This window comes from Apteryx mantelli, chromosome 1 (genome assembly GCF_036417845.1).
Source record: "Apteryx mantelli isolate bAptMan1 chromosome 1, bAptMan1.hap1, whole genome shotgun sequence".
NCBI classification, from domain to species: Eukaryota; Metazoa; Chordata; class Aves; order Apterygiformes; family Apterygidae; genus Apteryx; species Apteryx mantelli.
The window spans coordinates 3860982-3877361 of record NC_089978.1 but is presented as its reverse complement, the minus strand read 5'-3'; the positions used below and the strand labels follow the sequence as shown (position 1 = coordinate 3877361).

Sequence of the window (16380 nt, the reverse complement as noted above, 5' to 3'; positions counted from 1 at the left end):
GTAAACCTGACCGGATAGAGACAAAAGCCCTTCCTATAAGACTTTGTTGAGTAATGGGGGTGAGTTTCATTTCTATATTGCCTCTACTCTCCTGTTGGTTTAATTCCTCAACTCTTTTTCTTTTTTTCTTCAGAAACGAGTTCAGACCTTGGGTAGATGTCAAGCCTGTGAAAGCTATAAAAGCTAAGGCCCAATACAAGCCGCCAGAGGAGAAAATGACCCATGAAACCAGTTACAGCGCTCAGTTCAAGGGGGAAACCAGTAAGCCTGCTCCAACCGATAACAAATTCCTGGAACGCAGAAGGATACGCACTCTCTACAGCGAACCCTACAAAGAACCTCCAAAGGTGAGAAACGCAGCACAAGGGAACGAGGGCCACATCGTGGGATCCCGCCTTGTGGTGGGATGCATCTAAAGCAAAAAGGCTGGGCTGAACACTGCCTGCTTTCATTTCCCTTATGTGCTATCTTCATTGCCAACCAGCAGGTACATCTAGGGATCCACCTCGGAGATGGACTCTAGTACAGGTTGATGTACTTTGGAGTCTATACTGCCCTACATCAAACTCAACAGGTGAGGGTAGGGCCCAGATTAAGAGGGTTTTTTGCGTTGTCATTTCACAGAATCACAGAATGGTTGAGGTTGGAAGGGACCTCTGGAGATCATCTAGTCCAACCCCCCCCTGCTCAAGCAGGGTCACCTAGAGCACATTGTACAGGATCGCGTCCAGGCGGGTTTTGAATATCTCCAGAGAAGGAGACTCCACAACCTCTCTGGGCAACCTGGTCCAGTGCTCTGTCACCCAAGTCATTTTTCTAGACTGCTATCTCTTTCCAACTCCAAAGCTCTAGACACCCCACATCATTACACTTTATCCCAGGAACAACACAGTAAGAACCGTATCTTCATCTGCAGTTAATTCAGAGAGCTCCACAAGTTTTGGCAGTAAGCTATTTTGGCTTTGATTAGATGGACATGTGTCAAGAATGGCCTGGACTGAAATCTCTACCAGCCTTGTTTTCTAGGAGCAGCTGAGGATCTGCATCTAAATGGAGCCAGTCTGTGCAGTTTTTGAACCTAGGACCTTCGGTCTTTCCCAGAGTTTGTAACTGCTTAGATTTGTGAAGTCTCAGAGGGATGGGAGGGCCGGCAGGGAGGAGCTGAAGGCTTCTTTTCCACCTAAAGCAATCCTCTCTACTTTTGAGGCTACAGAAACAGGTGGATGCAAGACACAGTTCTGGACTTTCCTCAGGTGCCACTCGGTGTCCTGGGCCCCAGTTATGCCCAAGTAATTTTCCTCCGTTGTAGCCATCCATTAGGGAAGGGCAGGCTGAGGAATCATATCCTACAAGAAGGAGGGGGATTTGTACCAGCCTCTTTGTCCTGAGCATCATTTCTCAGCTTTGAATCCAGAGAGATACAATCCCCCTTGGGCTTGCAAAGCCCTTCCTGAAAGCAGAGAAAGATGGAGGAACTGATAAAATGTTATTTACCCTATTGTATCCTGGTCCCAAATCTGCATTCGGAGATGTTAGGACCAGAACAATTAATGCTATTTTATTAAGCCCATGTAACTGTGAGTCAGAGGCCAGCTTCTTACTAAGAGTATGCCTTAGGTTGCAATCTCAGCTGATGTACATGGGCATGGCTCTGCTGGCTTCAGGGGCACCGTCTCCATCGCCACTGTGAAGGAGTTGGCCATTTGCAACTCAGCATGCACCCTTCTGCTCCCTTCCCTTCATGGCAGAGTATAGCTAAGTAAAGAATTAACATTCACTGCCTCTTGGATGATGATTCTGATCTAAATCCTATTTTCCACCTGTCCTTGTGTGTCTCTCTCTCTCTTTCTCTCTCTCTCTCTCTCTCTCTCTGTTGGTGTTTTGCATGTTGCCCTCCATGCAGGTGGAAAAGCCTAGCGTAAAGCCTTCTAAACCAAAAAAGACCACAACAAGCCATAAACCCCTGAAAAAGGCCAAAGACAAGCAGATTGCATCTGGCCGGGCTGCCAAGAAAAAGAGCGCCGAGACCTCCAACACAGCAAAGCCAGAGGACAAGGAGAAAAGTAAAGAGATGAACAATAAACTGGCTGAGGCAAAAGAGTAAATGTCACTGCACTTTCCTTTCTTTCTCTTTTTTTTCCTTTTCTTTCTTTCTTTCTTTCCTTTTTTTTTTCTTTGATTAAATAAAGGCCACAAAATTAATTAGAGGCTTCTAATCTGCTTTTTGTTCTGATTGTATTAGAAGCTTTTCTGTTTTATTTCCAAGGAGGATTAGGAAATCCTTTTTTCTGAGGTCAGGTTATTCTGCTTTGCCTGCACAACACAGCTCTACACAGAGTGAGGGGGATCGCAGGAGGGAGGTGGGAATGCACAGAAGAGGTTGTAGGATACGAAGGTTTGGATTAACTGTGCACCGTGAATGTGTTAAACAGTTCGTCCCTTTCCTCGGGCTTGATCCTCCGGCACGAAATTGCCTGTTGATCCAAGGATGCCGGGGATGGGCTGTGTTCTCATCCTACGAGGCCGTTTTTGGGGGTTGCCGTGTTTGGTCACCCCCCACTGGTGTCAGCAGGCCAGGGGAAAGGCTTCGGAGGCGGAAAGGATCAGAGGTTAATTTACAGTGCCATGGATGTGCCATCAATCCACTAGCATCAATGGTGTGACTGAGAGCAGAATTTCTCCTGGTGACACCAGTGGAAGTTTTGCTTCAGGAAGGGACATGAAATGAGATCCCATGTAAATAAAGATGTCGAGCCAAATCCTCTACAAGGGTAGCTCTATTTGCATCAGGGCAACTTCACCCATCAGCATCACTCAAAGGCCTTGATTCCAAAATAATAATGAGTGAGGGAAGGCACAAGGACTTCCCAAGCATGCAGCAGGTCAGGCTAGGTTATCTGCAGGCTGTTCTTCCCTATTGTTTCCCCTGGGATATTCATCTTTTTAATTACTCCTGATTTGTTTTGAATCTTGGTCTTTTTTCTTCACTTCTGGGGTGTCAGTAGACAAGTGTGTGCAACAAGAGCTAGATTTCAAAAGGGGGTTTCATTTGCAGATGTTGCCTTCCAAGGGGTAGAGGGAGATGAGCCATCAGGCTTGGCTAGAGCTGTTGTTTTGATTCCAAAGCTTTGGAGTTCATATTGGCTCATAAACATGGTAACGGGGCCGTAAACCAGTTGTTGGGATCCCCAGACTCCCATTCAGGCAAGGTCTCAGGGTTTCAACTCTATTTACTGTGCTCTTACTCTACGAAATCCCCATGTTCAGCAAGATCATTTTGGAGGCTGTATTTGAAGGCTGTAAATGGAGATGAACCATTTGTCAGCGAGAATGAACTGGCCCAACACCCATACATGATGGGATCAGGCAGATTTCCACGAGCTGACAGGCCAGGCTGGTGTGCACACTTCAGAATTCGGCTCATTGATTCAATGGGAGCTGGGAGAGTTATGGTCCCAATCCAAAATTAGGTGCCCAGCTCCTGGATCTGGACCTAAATATGTCAGGTTAGTCCTGGTCTGACCAAACTGAGCTGTTAAACTCTCCCGCGTTAGTTGTGAAGATGCAGGGTCCTTCTTTATTTTTGCAGCTCAGTATTTCTGTCCCAACGAACAGTCCAGCTTGATACTTTCAGAGAGCAGACAATTGGGAAGAACGAAAGAGAGATGGGAAGTAGGGTAGGGAGGTGGTGTAAGAGGAGAGTTTCAGAACTGTGTTGCTGTGTAGATGTTTGAATGAAGAAAGTCTTGCTGCTAGGATATTTTAGAGATGTGAAACTATATAATAGAAAAGAGATGAGCTGGGAGGGTGAAGAGCCCTATTGTTGGAATCTCACCCCATTATAACTGGGTCTCTTGGAAACATAAATGAGTGCCGGACTATAAGGCTGAGAGAAAGTTTCCAAAGATGAGGAAAGCTCTGTGGTATACAGATAGTGACATTTGCTGGCCTTAGTAATGAATAAACGCCAAGTTCAGTGTATTGTGTAATGTGTCCTGTTTGCCTTGCGCTAACAGCCTAAAGCTTTGAGTATAAGTAAGTGTAGTGTTCTGAATTCAGTGGTGTATTTCCAAGCTTAGCTGTGTTAGAACTGTGTGCTATGAGCTAGTCAGGTTGTGTATGTGGAAAATATATATTCATATATAGAAATATATATATTTAAACCTCCGATGTTTAGGAGGAAACCAGGGAAATCCTCCAGGAAGTAAAACTGTGGAAATCTTTGCGAATGTAATGCATTTTTGATGTGCATGCTCCATGGAGACGCTGACCTGTCCATAGTGACCATTGCTTTTCTGAGTGCTCAGAAGCCCCTGCAGCACTGCTTGAGTGCAAAGCTCAGCTCTGTCTCCAGAGTAGCTCAGCGAAAGGCTTGCGTTGAACTCGCGAAGGGGAATGCCACTCACAGCTCTGCTTGCCCCGTTGCACAAGGGGTAATCGTCCAGAGAGACCTGAGCTTCCAAGCTGTGTGATTTCTTGGAATTTGGATGCTTCATCCATCTTCACACTCCTCAATAATGTCCTTTCTTATCTCAGGATATAGCAACAGCCGAGAAGATGACGTGTCACAGCAGGTAGAAGATGTCAGGAAGGCACGTAGACAGTTAACAATAGCCCAACACACTGATCTCAGTGTAGTGGAAGACCATGCAAAACCATTCTCCCAGTTATTTTTGGCCCTAAGCTTTTCATTCTAAGAAACAGTGCACTTAACACCATATCACCTTGAATTCAATGGGAATTTAGCCCTTGACTTCAATGGGAACCAAATTCGGCCCAAGCAATGTCAGTAAGAGCCATGCTCAGGCCACCTACTCTAAGTATCTCAACCACTCCGGATCAACCACCCACTATCCACAGCTGCAGGATTGCTTCTTCTCAAAGGAGAGCATCCATCAGGGTGTTTGAATCAGCCACACACAGTGAATGGTCAGAATATGGCCTTATATTTCCTTAATGCATCAAATTTTAGGTGTCATCTAATTGCAAAGATAGATATGAAGTGCTAGCCAGTGGTCTAAGCTCCCACTTCAGTGGGAAGAGAGAGGAACCTCCCAAGGACCATTTATCTACCTGTTTTTAGACACTACCCTTAGGATGGGATGAATGCTCCTTGGAAGGCTTCACTCTTTGCAGAGAGAGCCTAGGAGACTGGCAGGGTCTGGGGGCCTCCATCTTACATAGCCAAAGTCAAGGGAAATAAATTCTGGCCTTTGCTCCGTGTGAGACGGGCCCTCGGCATACATCTAAGTGCACATTTTAGTCTTGCATTTAATGCCAGGAACAGCTGTAGAGTCAGGCCTTAGGGTGAAATCCTGCTGTATGTTCCACAGACTTTATGCCCACCCAACCCACTCAGGTTATCAGAAAGGAGACAAAAATCTCTGCTGTTTCAAGTTCACTTTGGACTCTGAGCTTGTCAATCCCATTGGGAAAGAGTGCTCTGCTGTTCTGTGTTTTCAGCTACCACAATGCTGATTCTGTTTCACCGCAAACTTGTAATATGTTTTGCTTTCCTTGTAAAAAGAAAAAGAAGGATGTTTTGCTTTTTACCCTGTCAAAGTTCCTATGCTGTCGATTGCTTGCTTTCTCATTTTCACTGTATTGTATTGTTACTCCTTTCTGCAAAATGGTGCTATTTGCTTATTGAGCTCCTGTTTTCTGACTGCTTTGCACACCGATCACCTGCTTCCTCATTTGCAATGCGTCCGTTGTAAATACATGGCTCCCATGAATTCCACAAACTCTTGCCTCTTGGAGGCAGATAGGAAGTGTCTAATTAATATTTTGTGGCCTGGGTTTGGTTGCATATCACAGATTGTCTCTTGTAATGTGTTAAGCACACCTCCTCGTGGTGCTTTTTCATTCTTGCTGTTCGTATGAGAATGACACACACACACACACGTGCACACACACACGCACACACACACACACACACACACACACACACACACACAGAGATTAATGTATAGCCAATTGATTGTGACGTGCTTGTGATCTTTGCTTGCTCAAAGGGTTTTTTTCCAATGATAAATAAATGCTAAAGACGAATACCACCTCCTTGATCTTGTTTTCTCGATAAGAAGCACATTTAAGTGAAAAAAATACCCTTCCAAGTGTAATCAGATTTATGTTGCTAGAGCCACCAGTTCCATGCCTGCCATAGGGACAACTGAGCTGTCACAGTCTGACTACCTTTAGATGGCTGCTAACCTAAGACTAGCCTGACGTGAGAGCTAAGCCTTTGCAAATGTGAAGATGGACAGTGAAGTCATGTGAGCGGAGCAGGTAGTTTGATTTTATTTTCTATATACAATGTGTTGAGCAGAGGGTTCGTGCAGTGAGTTCCCTGCATGCAGGCTGTTGCTGAACCAGGTTCTGCCCCTTGCTAGTGTCCACATTGCACTTGATCGGGGAGCAGAAATTGGGCCCCATGAAGAGCTGGAGGGAGGCGAGGTGCCATGGCCTGAGGTGGTTTAGTCACACACCCTGTCCCAATTACCTACAGCTTTTGCTTTTAACCAAAACCACCTTAAAGGCCCATTGGGGTCAGGAGACTCTAAATCCTCACTGAAAAGAAGTGGCAAATGCTTGGTTTGACCATTTTCATCACAGAGCAAGCCTAGCCACCTTTGAACAAGCACTTGGGAGTCTTTGTGTGGCAGTGTCTGTGGAAGTGCAAAGCACCGATTTATATATTAATGGAAGTGTTTGCTATCTGGAGAAAATGATGGCTGAGAAGGAAGCAGGGCTGAGGGTACAATTTGGTTTCAAATGGTGAACCCTAATCTTAGTTTGGTCTCTTTTTTCTTTCACCCAGCTTGTAAGCTCCTACCTTCATTTGTTATTTTTAATAATGTTTTCTCTTTTAATGAGTATTCCAATAACATCCCCACTAAATCCTTAACTGGAAAAAAAATTGTCTGTCTTTGGGTTATATCTTTAAATTTCTCCTCCAGCATAGCTCTGTTGACTTCCATGTAGCATTGACCTTTTTTTGCCTTATTGTTTCTGGGTGCTATTTCTCATCCCTGCCTGAATTTATTATTAATCATCCACTTTCTGAATTTATTCCATCTATGACTACATGCTGATAACAGTGCTGCATCCTGAGAGCCTGCCAAATCACCCTGCCTTCCTTCTCCCTTCCCCACCAGCTTCATCCATACAGAGGTCACGCATAACAACTGTATGAGTTTTAAAATGTTTTAGCTGAGCTATAGGTCCTGGGATTTGTCTTTTGACCCATCCATAGCTGGTATTGGAGAAAACATTCATTGTTAAAAGACCGGGCATAGATTGGGCTTATCTGGGAGAATCCACGCTGGCCAACAAAATGTTTCCCACAAGGACACAAAGGTACAAGGTCTTTTCCATAGTTCAGCATGGACATGTGCTCCGTCTGGTCCCACCCAGCTGCTCACACTCAGTGCTGGAAAACATGCCATTGCCGTACTATTGCTCTTTGAACCGGCTCTGAATTGCAAAGCCTAAACACCCAGAGGAACAAGATGCATTTCTAAGAGACAGTACAGCCTAACGGGCTGATGACACTCTTAGGATCCTGGGCTCCCTGCTCTTTAACTGTCACTGCACAAATCCTCTGCTATGACTCTGTAATCTCAGCCAAGTCATTTGTGACTGGCAGTACCCACCTATTTCCAAGGGCTGTTGTGACAAAGATGTCTGCACAAAGCGCTTGAAGGTGAGTTACTAAAAATGAAAGGGTTTGTTTTGTAAGAGCACTTAGTGTGGAGGAGCTGGCTGGACTAACAATAGTCTTAATGTTCACTGTTGCTGTCTGGGTGAGGGGAAAAAGGAGAGAGAGAAAATACCGAAATGTCAAAGTGTTGAGTCTGCTTCTTGCACTCTTCGTAACTGAGCATCTGAGCAGGACTTTGCACAGGCCTTGCTTTGACCACATAGACTGTGAGCAGACAGATGATGGATGGCTTGCAGGTTTCTGATTTTAATCAATTGCTTTCAAATGCTTTGTTTGCTGAGGGCTTCAGTGCTCATACCCTGGAGAATTGTGCATGGGTGGATGAAGAGGTTCACGCCTGATGCTCTCCATCCCCTCTTTTGTGGGAGGTTATCATTCCCTGCATCAGATGGGAACTCGGAGCTAGGCAGTGCTGAATGTCCCAGCTTAAACAGCTTGGGCGCTGGACTGAGGTTTACCTTTTGACGCTTCCAGATCTCCAAACTTCCTTTGAAAACCTCAGTTACCATTATTACATCCCTGACTGGTAAACCAAAATCCAAGGATGTGCAGGGACATTTCAATCAGCTGACGTGTCAGCCCTTATATGAATGCAGCCTCTTGCGTCACAATATCCTTTGGACTTAGGGTTTATTTAGGGATGCGCCAATGCAGGAGAGAAAGGGACTTTCTAGGAAGATGCCTCTGTCATTGCTGGTACCTCCCAGCATCCTAGGAATAAACACTACTCCCAGCAACAGCCGCAACATGAAATAATGAAGAGGATCTGTATGGGAAGAAGAAAAATTTCCCTAGGGTGAATATGAAGACGTGGCCATGTTCAGCACTAAGAACAATTCATTCTTGTGTTGTTGCAAAATATTGCAATTTTCAGACATCGACTTCAACTCTCCCCATTTCCAGCAGTGTCTTGGTAAGTCTGATTCTGCTGGGGATTTAGCAGCCTACTTCTATTTGTCTTTATTCATGTGAGCCTTCTGGGTTGGGAGCAATTCCACTAATGTAACTGGGTCTACTCACAAGCCCAGATGTCTGTGGTGAGGAGTAACACAGTTCTGAGTACTTCAGGATGGGTGGTTTATCATGAACTATGGAGATTGCTTGTAAACAGTCTTAATTTCTGTTGCAGGATGCCTTGGAAACAGCTCCCTAATCATGAGCGTCAGTGTGGAGATGTGAGCCCAAGCATACAAGAAAAGCCTGCTAATGGATTGAAGAGATCTTTATGCATTCTAGATGCCAACTTCCCTGCAGGGAGCCTGCTGCACAAAGCCAACAGCAAGGACCAGCCACCAGAAAATGATGGATAAGGAATAGTGACAGATCTCAGGGATGTGTCAGAGCACTGAAAAATAACCATTCCTTCAATGTCGACAATTCAATGGTGTGAGAAATGGACCGGGGGGAAACATTTCTGGAAAAACACTGTTGTCATCTGTCCACCTTCCACCCCACCCTAGCCTGAGCCTTGCTGAAACCTCAAGTCCTTGAGCAAAGCTGTTTCTTCACGTATCTCCCTTGGGTAGCCTGAGATCTACGTCTTTCCTGACTCTTTCATCAGGAGGAGCATTCCCTGGGTGGCCATGTGCTGCTCCTACTTCCCTTTAGACAGTGGCTCATCCATGAGTGAGTAGGTAGCTGGAATGAGCAAGTCACTCTCAACAGAGGTGACTTTTTAGAGAGAAACGGCCTGGTACAGGTAGCGAAATGCAGGGCATTGTGCTGAGGAATGGGCTTTCCTTCCCGCTGTCACATAGCAGAAGGAGACAGGCCTGGAGCCTGGGTTACAGGAGAGGTTGAGGAGCGTATGTTCCATGGCACATGGTAGAGGGGAGTTCACAGCACAATGCCTGGGGCAGGCTGGTCTATCCTAGTCGGTTAACAGCACCCAGGAACGCTGGTCAGTGTTGGGACCTGATCATCCAGACCAGCAAATCCTGAGATCATTCCAGGTCATGGGACTGAACTGCTCCCTGGCTGGTTCAGGAATTATCGCCCAACTGAGGACCATTCCCAAAGGCAGTTTATCTGTGGCCACCTTGTTTTGAGCTAAGAGATCTAACAGCAGGGATATGAACGAGCAGGCATCCACCACAGGCATATTTAATTTACTAAATAGAGCTTTGGAGTTCAGGGTCGGGGAACTGAGTTGGCCCTGCTGCCCCTGCTTCCTACCCCATCCCCAGGTCCCATCACTGATCTGACCTTTCTGTCCATGTCGGCTCCTTCCCACAGGTCCCTGTGGGTTCACTGCAGAACGCAAGGGCTGCCCTCACTGCCCTACCAGATCCCCTGTCTCCACCCACCACACCACTATTCCTTCTGGCCTTCCAAATCATTCATTTTCCCTCCATCTTCCCTGCCAGCTTTCAAGTGTCCATCCAATAGCCCCTTTCCCAGCCATTTGCTTTCTCCCACCTCCTCCCTCTTCATCACCTTTTCCTACAAGGTCATCCTAAAAAGCCAGTTCTACCAGGAATCTTCTCTTTCCCATCATCCCTGAGTTACTGTCTCATGTCAGGTCCTGTCTGTCTTGGACTGTAAGCCTTTTCTTTGCCTGTACTGTGCTATAACACTCACTGTTTAGAATAAACAATACCTCACCTATCGACTGTCCTTTCTCTCTCTCTTTTCTTTGTATTGCTTCAGTAGCTACGTGTCCCGTCCGCAAGTGCATTGTGTGTCTGTCCTCATTGCCAGTTCAGCAGTTGGTCTTGCTACCACAGCTCTATCTATAGTCTTTTGGGATGGCTCTGCTCTTATTTTTGTTCCCCAGTACCCTTCTTTCTTTCTTACAGCCACAGAGACAAGCTTTGCTGTCTAAGTAGGAGTTGAGCACATTCAGAGCTACACGACCTCCTGTCCTTTGCAATTCTGGTGCATCTGATAAAAGGCTGGCCTTTCTCCAGCTTCGTGCAGAGATGTCCTGGGCTGGCAAGTGGCTGAACAAATGCAGCAATTGAGGAGAATGAAGGAGAAATCTTGTAGCCAAGAATGGAAGCAGCTGACGTTAAAAGATCTGCATTTCCTTGTACAGTACAGAAAACATGAGCAGAAGTGGGTCAGTGGAAATCCAAGCCGATGCACCTCGGAGGGGAAGGCGCAGAAGCTGGCTTAGCAGCAGGACACACTTCAGAGATGGATGCCCAGGAGACTTCTTCAAGTTGAGAAGGTGCCCTGAACATGTCCATCCCTTGCTAGGACTAGACCTGCCCACGGTCCTTTCATCCTGTGAGTACAGCAGGGACTGAATTCTGACTGACCAAGTCCCAGGTGGGTGCTTACTCCTTCCTGGCTCACTGTCAGCCATTCTTGTCCTATTTTTTTGCTTGAAAGTGCTCGCTTGGTCTGTGTTGGTTGGCACTATCAGTGTACGTGGTGACCATGCTTCTTCCCAGCTGCTCCACACTCACATGGAAGTGACAGGATGAGCTCAGTTTCTCTACCATTACTGTGACCCTCACTGCAGGGGGGGGCAACACCACTCTGCCAGAAAGCAAAGGAGACTCCTTTCCATGCTGAATGAGCAGCTAAGCTCACATTGCCTTCATGGGGCATTTGCAGAAGTTAGGTCTGGAGACCTTAGGTTTGGTGGACAAGCCTGGGAGGAGGATCAAACAGCTCTCAATCCCTTGGGCTTCCTCCAGTGATGCTGGGCCTGCTCTTGGGTGTGCAAGAGCAGACAGAAGACAGGAAATGTATGGGGAAGGCCAGTCCTCCTCAATGAGGAGCCTGGAGTTTTCATCAAAGACAAGCAAGACCTGCTGCTGGGTTGTTCTTGACATCTCTGGGCTCTAGTAATTTGAGTGTAGATACTGGAAAGAAGTAGGAAAGAGGGTCACATAGTGTAGGTAAAGGCTTTCATCCCTTTCCATGTGTCACCACAACCTGCTCCCACCTGCTGTGCTTCCATGGTGCCTCCTTCTCCTCCAAACTCTTATTTTAGCCTCCAAGAGTGAAAAAGCTCTAGAACAGCCTAAAATAACACCCCAAATCTCAAATGCAGAGTGTTAGGGACTCAGTAATATTTAGGACAAGATTCCTGCATGCCACTGGTGTCCCTAGCTGACCTTGGAGATGCCTTGAAGTCTTTTATCATCTAGCAAAGTCTTCTAAGTGCTTGTATATCTGCTGCTTAGCAGATGGACAGTTTTTAGGTTCTGAAGTGCTAAACTGCTTGTTGCTCATCTGAGGCCTAAGTCAGGTCAGATTTCACCACCAAACTTTCTTCTTCTTAGGCCCTTGCTGGCCCCTAGCTGGTGCACATTTACAGGACATATCCAATCTATGCAAGTGATAACAACCCCTCCGCGTGCTAGATCCAGAACCAGGCTGAAAGCCTTCATTTGCCTGAGGGAGACTGAATCTTGCATTTGCCAACCTCATGGGAACGCACTAATTTGTCACTTCTTTTTGGAAGGCACAAGACTACAGCTATAACGTACAGCTTCCACTTTTTAATGCTGTTGCCTTTTCTAAAGGATGTAGCTGAGCATAGTGTTTGAGTATAATGTTAAGGCCATTTACCAGGGCAAAGATGACTTCTATTTCTGTCTTTATTATCACAGAAAGCAAACTTTGGTGCACAAAGGGCAATAATGCATTCAGAAGAGGGAAGTGACTCAACGTGTCCTATAACTTAATTGTTAAAGCATTTGCCAAGGAATCGATGCGTTCATATCTTCTGAGGAATGTGAACTTGCAATTGTCCTTCTGGGTGAGGGTCCTAACTGTGATGGTCAGTTCCTCCAAGGAGGAGAGCCATGTCCTCACTTGAATTTTATGGAAAAGAAAGGACAGATTTCTCATGTTTCTTTGTGAAAAATGGTCTTTTGGTGCTGAACTTCAAAGCTAAGGAGCCTACCCAAGGCTGGGTCGCTTTTCCTGAGCCACTAGAAGATTTCTGCTGCTTCTAGTTGCTCTTGAAGGCAACTTTTTATTTTCCTTATGCCAGGAGTTGGCTCTGTCTATTCTGATTCATAGGAGCTCCCAAATAGTTAAACTGCTTTGAATTAAGATAATTTTGCACAGAAGGGTAAACATTATCATCCACGTTTTGATATGAGGCCACCAAAAAACAGAATCCCAAATCCACAGAGGCGCATCTGTGAGGAACAGAGTAAACACTGCTGAGGCCTGTTACCATCAGAGGCAAGTTTAGTTAGTCTGAACTGGAGTTGCATACTTGGAGTATGCACTGGGATGACCAGTTGCATGTGTGGAGTATGCACTGGGATCAGCAGTGTGCTCCCTGCTTTCGCACCAAGACGAGAGAAGAGGAGGCTGTGCTTCGTGCGCTCATGATGCACAGAGCATCAGTCAGTCATTTCAAGACACCAGATGCTGTCTGTGAAAAACAAACCCCTGCTGAATTTCTTACCGTGACTCTTTTCACAATCCTCTCTCAGCTATAACCTGAGTAATGATCTGTCGCCTCCAATCCATCCGTTCTCCGTTTTACGCCTTGTCGCGCCACATAATAACCTCTCCTACACACAAGTTGAGACCTGGGTTTCATCAAGACGATTTGCCACCAACAGTCTTTTTGAGTGCAAAGATCTACAGACTCACTCCTTATACTGCCACTTATGTGCTAAGACTTGTTATGCTTCAGGATCTGACTTTCCTTTCAGTCCTCCGATTGCCCAGGCAATAGATGCTGCATGCTCCCACCTCACTTCTCGCAGTGCTGCTGCAGGCGGTCAGATCTTGCTGGGCAGCTCTGGCAGGGGGCAGCTGGGGCTGGTCCTTTCCTGGTGAGAGGCTGTGCAATGCTGCTTTGTCCCTGGCTTCCAATTTCAGGGGAAAATAATGTAATTACCTCCCTCCCGCCCCCTCCAGTTTAAAACAGGTTTTGAATGAGCTTTGCTGGGAAGGACAATCACACAATTATCTTTACCCTGGTCTCTCGTGAAATGCAAACAAAGAGGAAGCCAGGGGACGGGGATGGCACACAGCTTCTTTCTCCTCCAAGAGGCTGGCTCTTAGCCAGCCTGCAGTACGTGGCTGAAAGATGCACGCACTCGTAAGAAAAGAGCCTGCGGATTAAAACTGGAAAGTATCCACCATACAAATATGCACCAGCTTTCATGGCTGTCTCAACAGCGACGTACTGCACTGAGGCTGCTGAAAAGGGTTAATTCCCCTGATGATTTTAGCAGGGGCTAAGGGAAATGTTGGTGAAGCGTGATTTCAAACAGTTTGTGTTGCTCCGGGGAGAAAAGACTTTGGCTTTCAAACTCAGTGTTCTGAGATGCAGAGCAGCAGCAAGAGCGGGATTGGACACCAAGCTCAGAGAACTGCTGGAATTAGTCTGGTCTTGACCTGCCTACAACTTGGGAGCATCACGTCCACACTGTGCCCAGGAAGACCTAAGTACCCCATAGGTACTGCATCATCCCTTACTAGATATGGAGGCCTGCTTGGAGAGGTCACAGCATCTGGAGTAGGTCTGACCTGCCCAGAGTGCATGTGCATGTGCCCTTAGGCATGTCTCTGCTGGTGAGGACACGCAGGCATCTCCAGCCCTCTCCAGAAACCAAGCAATGGGCCATGTCTCGACAGACATCTGTGCATTTAAGTATGGACCTGCTCTGACCTGACAGTGGGACAGATTTCCAGGGAGGAGCTGCCCTGCATTTTCCCCTAATCCCCTGAACCTGCAGTGCTGGGTGCACCTCCTTCCCAGGGACAGGAACCAGTAGGTAGGAAGGACTCGGTTGTTCTTCTGCACAAATTATCTCCTACACAGTGATCACTGGGGACACTGGGGAAAGAGCTTGCTGACCTCTGCCAACAGCTTCTGGAAGCAAATCTCTCTTCACTATAAGCATAAAGGGCAGGATGAGGGTGAGTATTTGAGCAAAAGCAGTCCTGGCAGGACCAGGACCACACTGTCCTGTCCCACGAGCCTTTCAACAAGGAAGGTTAATCTCACATGTCTGGGTTGCCCTTGTTTTACGAGCCAGGGAAATGGTAACTTGCATCTCTTCTCCTGGTCAGGCTGTCATACTCTCCCTTCCTCCTGTCCTTTAAGCTCTGAGCTGGAATCATTCCCAACACAAAGCCAAGGCCAGGCTGGTGGAAGAAAGTTATCTCCACAGCCCCTTAATGCAATTGCCATACAAAGCTGCCATTTTAAAGCTGAGCAGGTTTCTCCTGCCTCTCCATCTGCTTTCTGCAGCCTTGCAGATCCCTCTCCATCCATCACGCTTCTCTCCTCAGCCCCGGAGATCTTCCTTTTCTTTCTGTCTCCTAGTGAAGGTGGTTTCCTTCACAACCCACAGACCTTTCCTTCCTGGTCTCTGCTGCACTCCAACAAGACCCATCCTTCTCTCCAACGCTCATCCAGAGCTCCTCCTAAGAGCACCCACCCAAACTCCAGGGCCCTGTCCTCTCGTGCTCCCACCCAAGCCTAGGCCAAATCTACTCTACAGGAGTTGTAGTTTCCCTGTAGCGTGTGAAGCTAGATCCTCAGCGATTGAAATGTGGTGCTTACACTGATGCACCTCTGCCTGTTTACCCTAGGAAGAGAACTAGCCCCAGAGCTGATCCCAACAGGGATCCAATGCTTTGGTTCCACCATCGCCTCCTGGTGTCTCCTGGGGACACTGAGCAGGAGGGGTGCTCTTGAGTGAGACCTCAGCATGTGTTAGCTGGGCTCTCTGTCCTGTCGGTGGCTTTAGTAGGCACCGGGCACTTCCTGAGCAGCAGGACACAGCTCTCCTGCGTTGTAGGGCATTCGCCACCTGCCTTGAGGGAAACAAACTGCTTCTTTTTGAGACAATTTTACAGTGAGGTGCTCTTTCAATGCAGGTTATAATCAATTGGCAAGCATTTTTCATAGCTGACCGGTGGGCCTGGTCCTGGTCCCAGATGAACCAGGGACTGAGGAAAAAGTCAAGAACTTCAGCCCTCCGAATTTTGTGGACTTCAGCCCCATGGCTTCCATGGGTTTTGAACCGGCTCCTTATGGGGACCAGAACCAGGCTCATTGGCCATCCTGAGAACATACCAACATGTATGGGCTGCATGGGGAGCACTCCACAGAGCCAAGTGCCACGGGGCAAATTTCAGCTCGGGAGATGCATTTTGCTGTCTTGTGCCAGCTGATTGCTCTGACAGCTTTGCAATAATGCTCTTTCTCTGCTTACAGAACGCCTGAGAAAACCACTGGTGCTACAGACCAAGAACCAAGTACCTTAGAGCAGGACCAACGCACATGAAGTCAAGCATTTTCTTCTGAGTGGCGGCTGGAACAAACGTATAGTCTGCATGAAATGTGTATCGTCTGGCTGGCATACAATAAAGCTGATGATCAGAGTTGAACAATATTTTCTCTTGTCTCAAGCACTGAGAAAGTTACTGTCACCAGGATCTGTATGATGCAGTTAACATGACTGTGCCTTGATTTATATTCAGTAAAGTCAGACAAAGAAAATGGGTCCAATTCTCCCTTTTATTCATAGCTGTGAAATGCCACCGATTTCAATGGTCTCTCTCGTGTACACTGGCAACAGGGAGATCAGATTCATGTCCATAACTCATGGAAGTATCATATTGGATTTCAGAGATTATCCTGGATGCCTAATTGATAGGATCAGCAGCTCTTTTCAAAATCCTTGGAAGGTTTAAATGCACTATAAGTTCTTAACCAC

General features: G+C 46.7%; 1 protein-coding gene across 1 annotated transcript in view; it reads left to right on the top strand.

The window, feature by feature from the left end:
* MAP6 (microtubule associated protein 6) overlaps positions 1 to 16157 on the top strand; it is a 51687-nt gene extending 35530 nt beyond the window's left edge. The window contains exons 2-4 of the mRNA XM_067289603.1: positions 134 to 347; positions 1904 to 2100; positions 15879 to 16157. Of these exons, the coding sequence (XP_067145704.1) occupies positions 134 to 347; positions 1904 to 2100; positions 15879 to 15948 (481 nt within the window). The 3' untranslated portion in view covers positions 15949 to 16157. The remainder of the gene's footprint in view (positions 1 to 133; positions 348 to 1903; positions 2101 to 15878) is intronic.
* Positions 16158 to 16380: the final 223 nt, after the last annotated feature.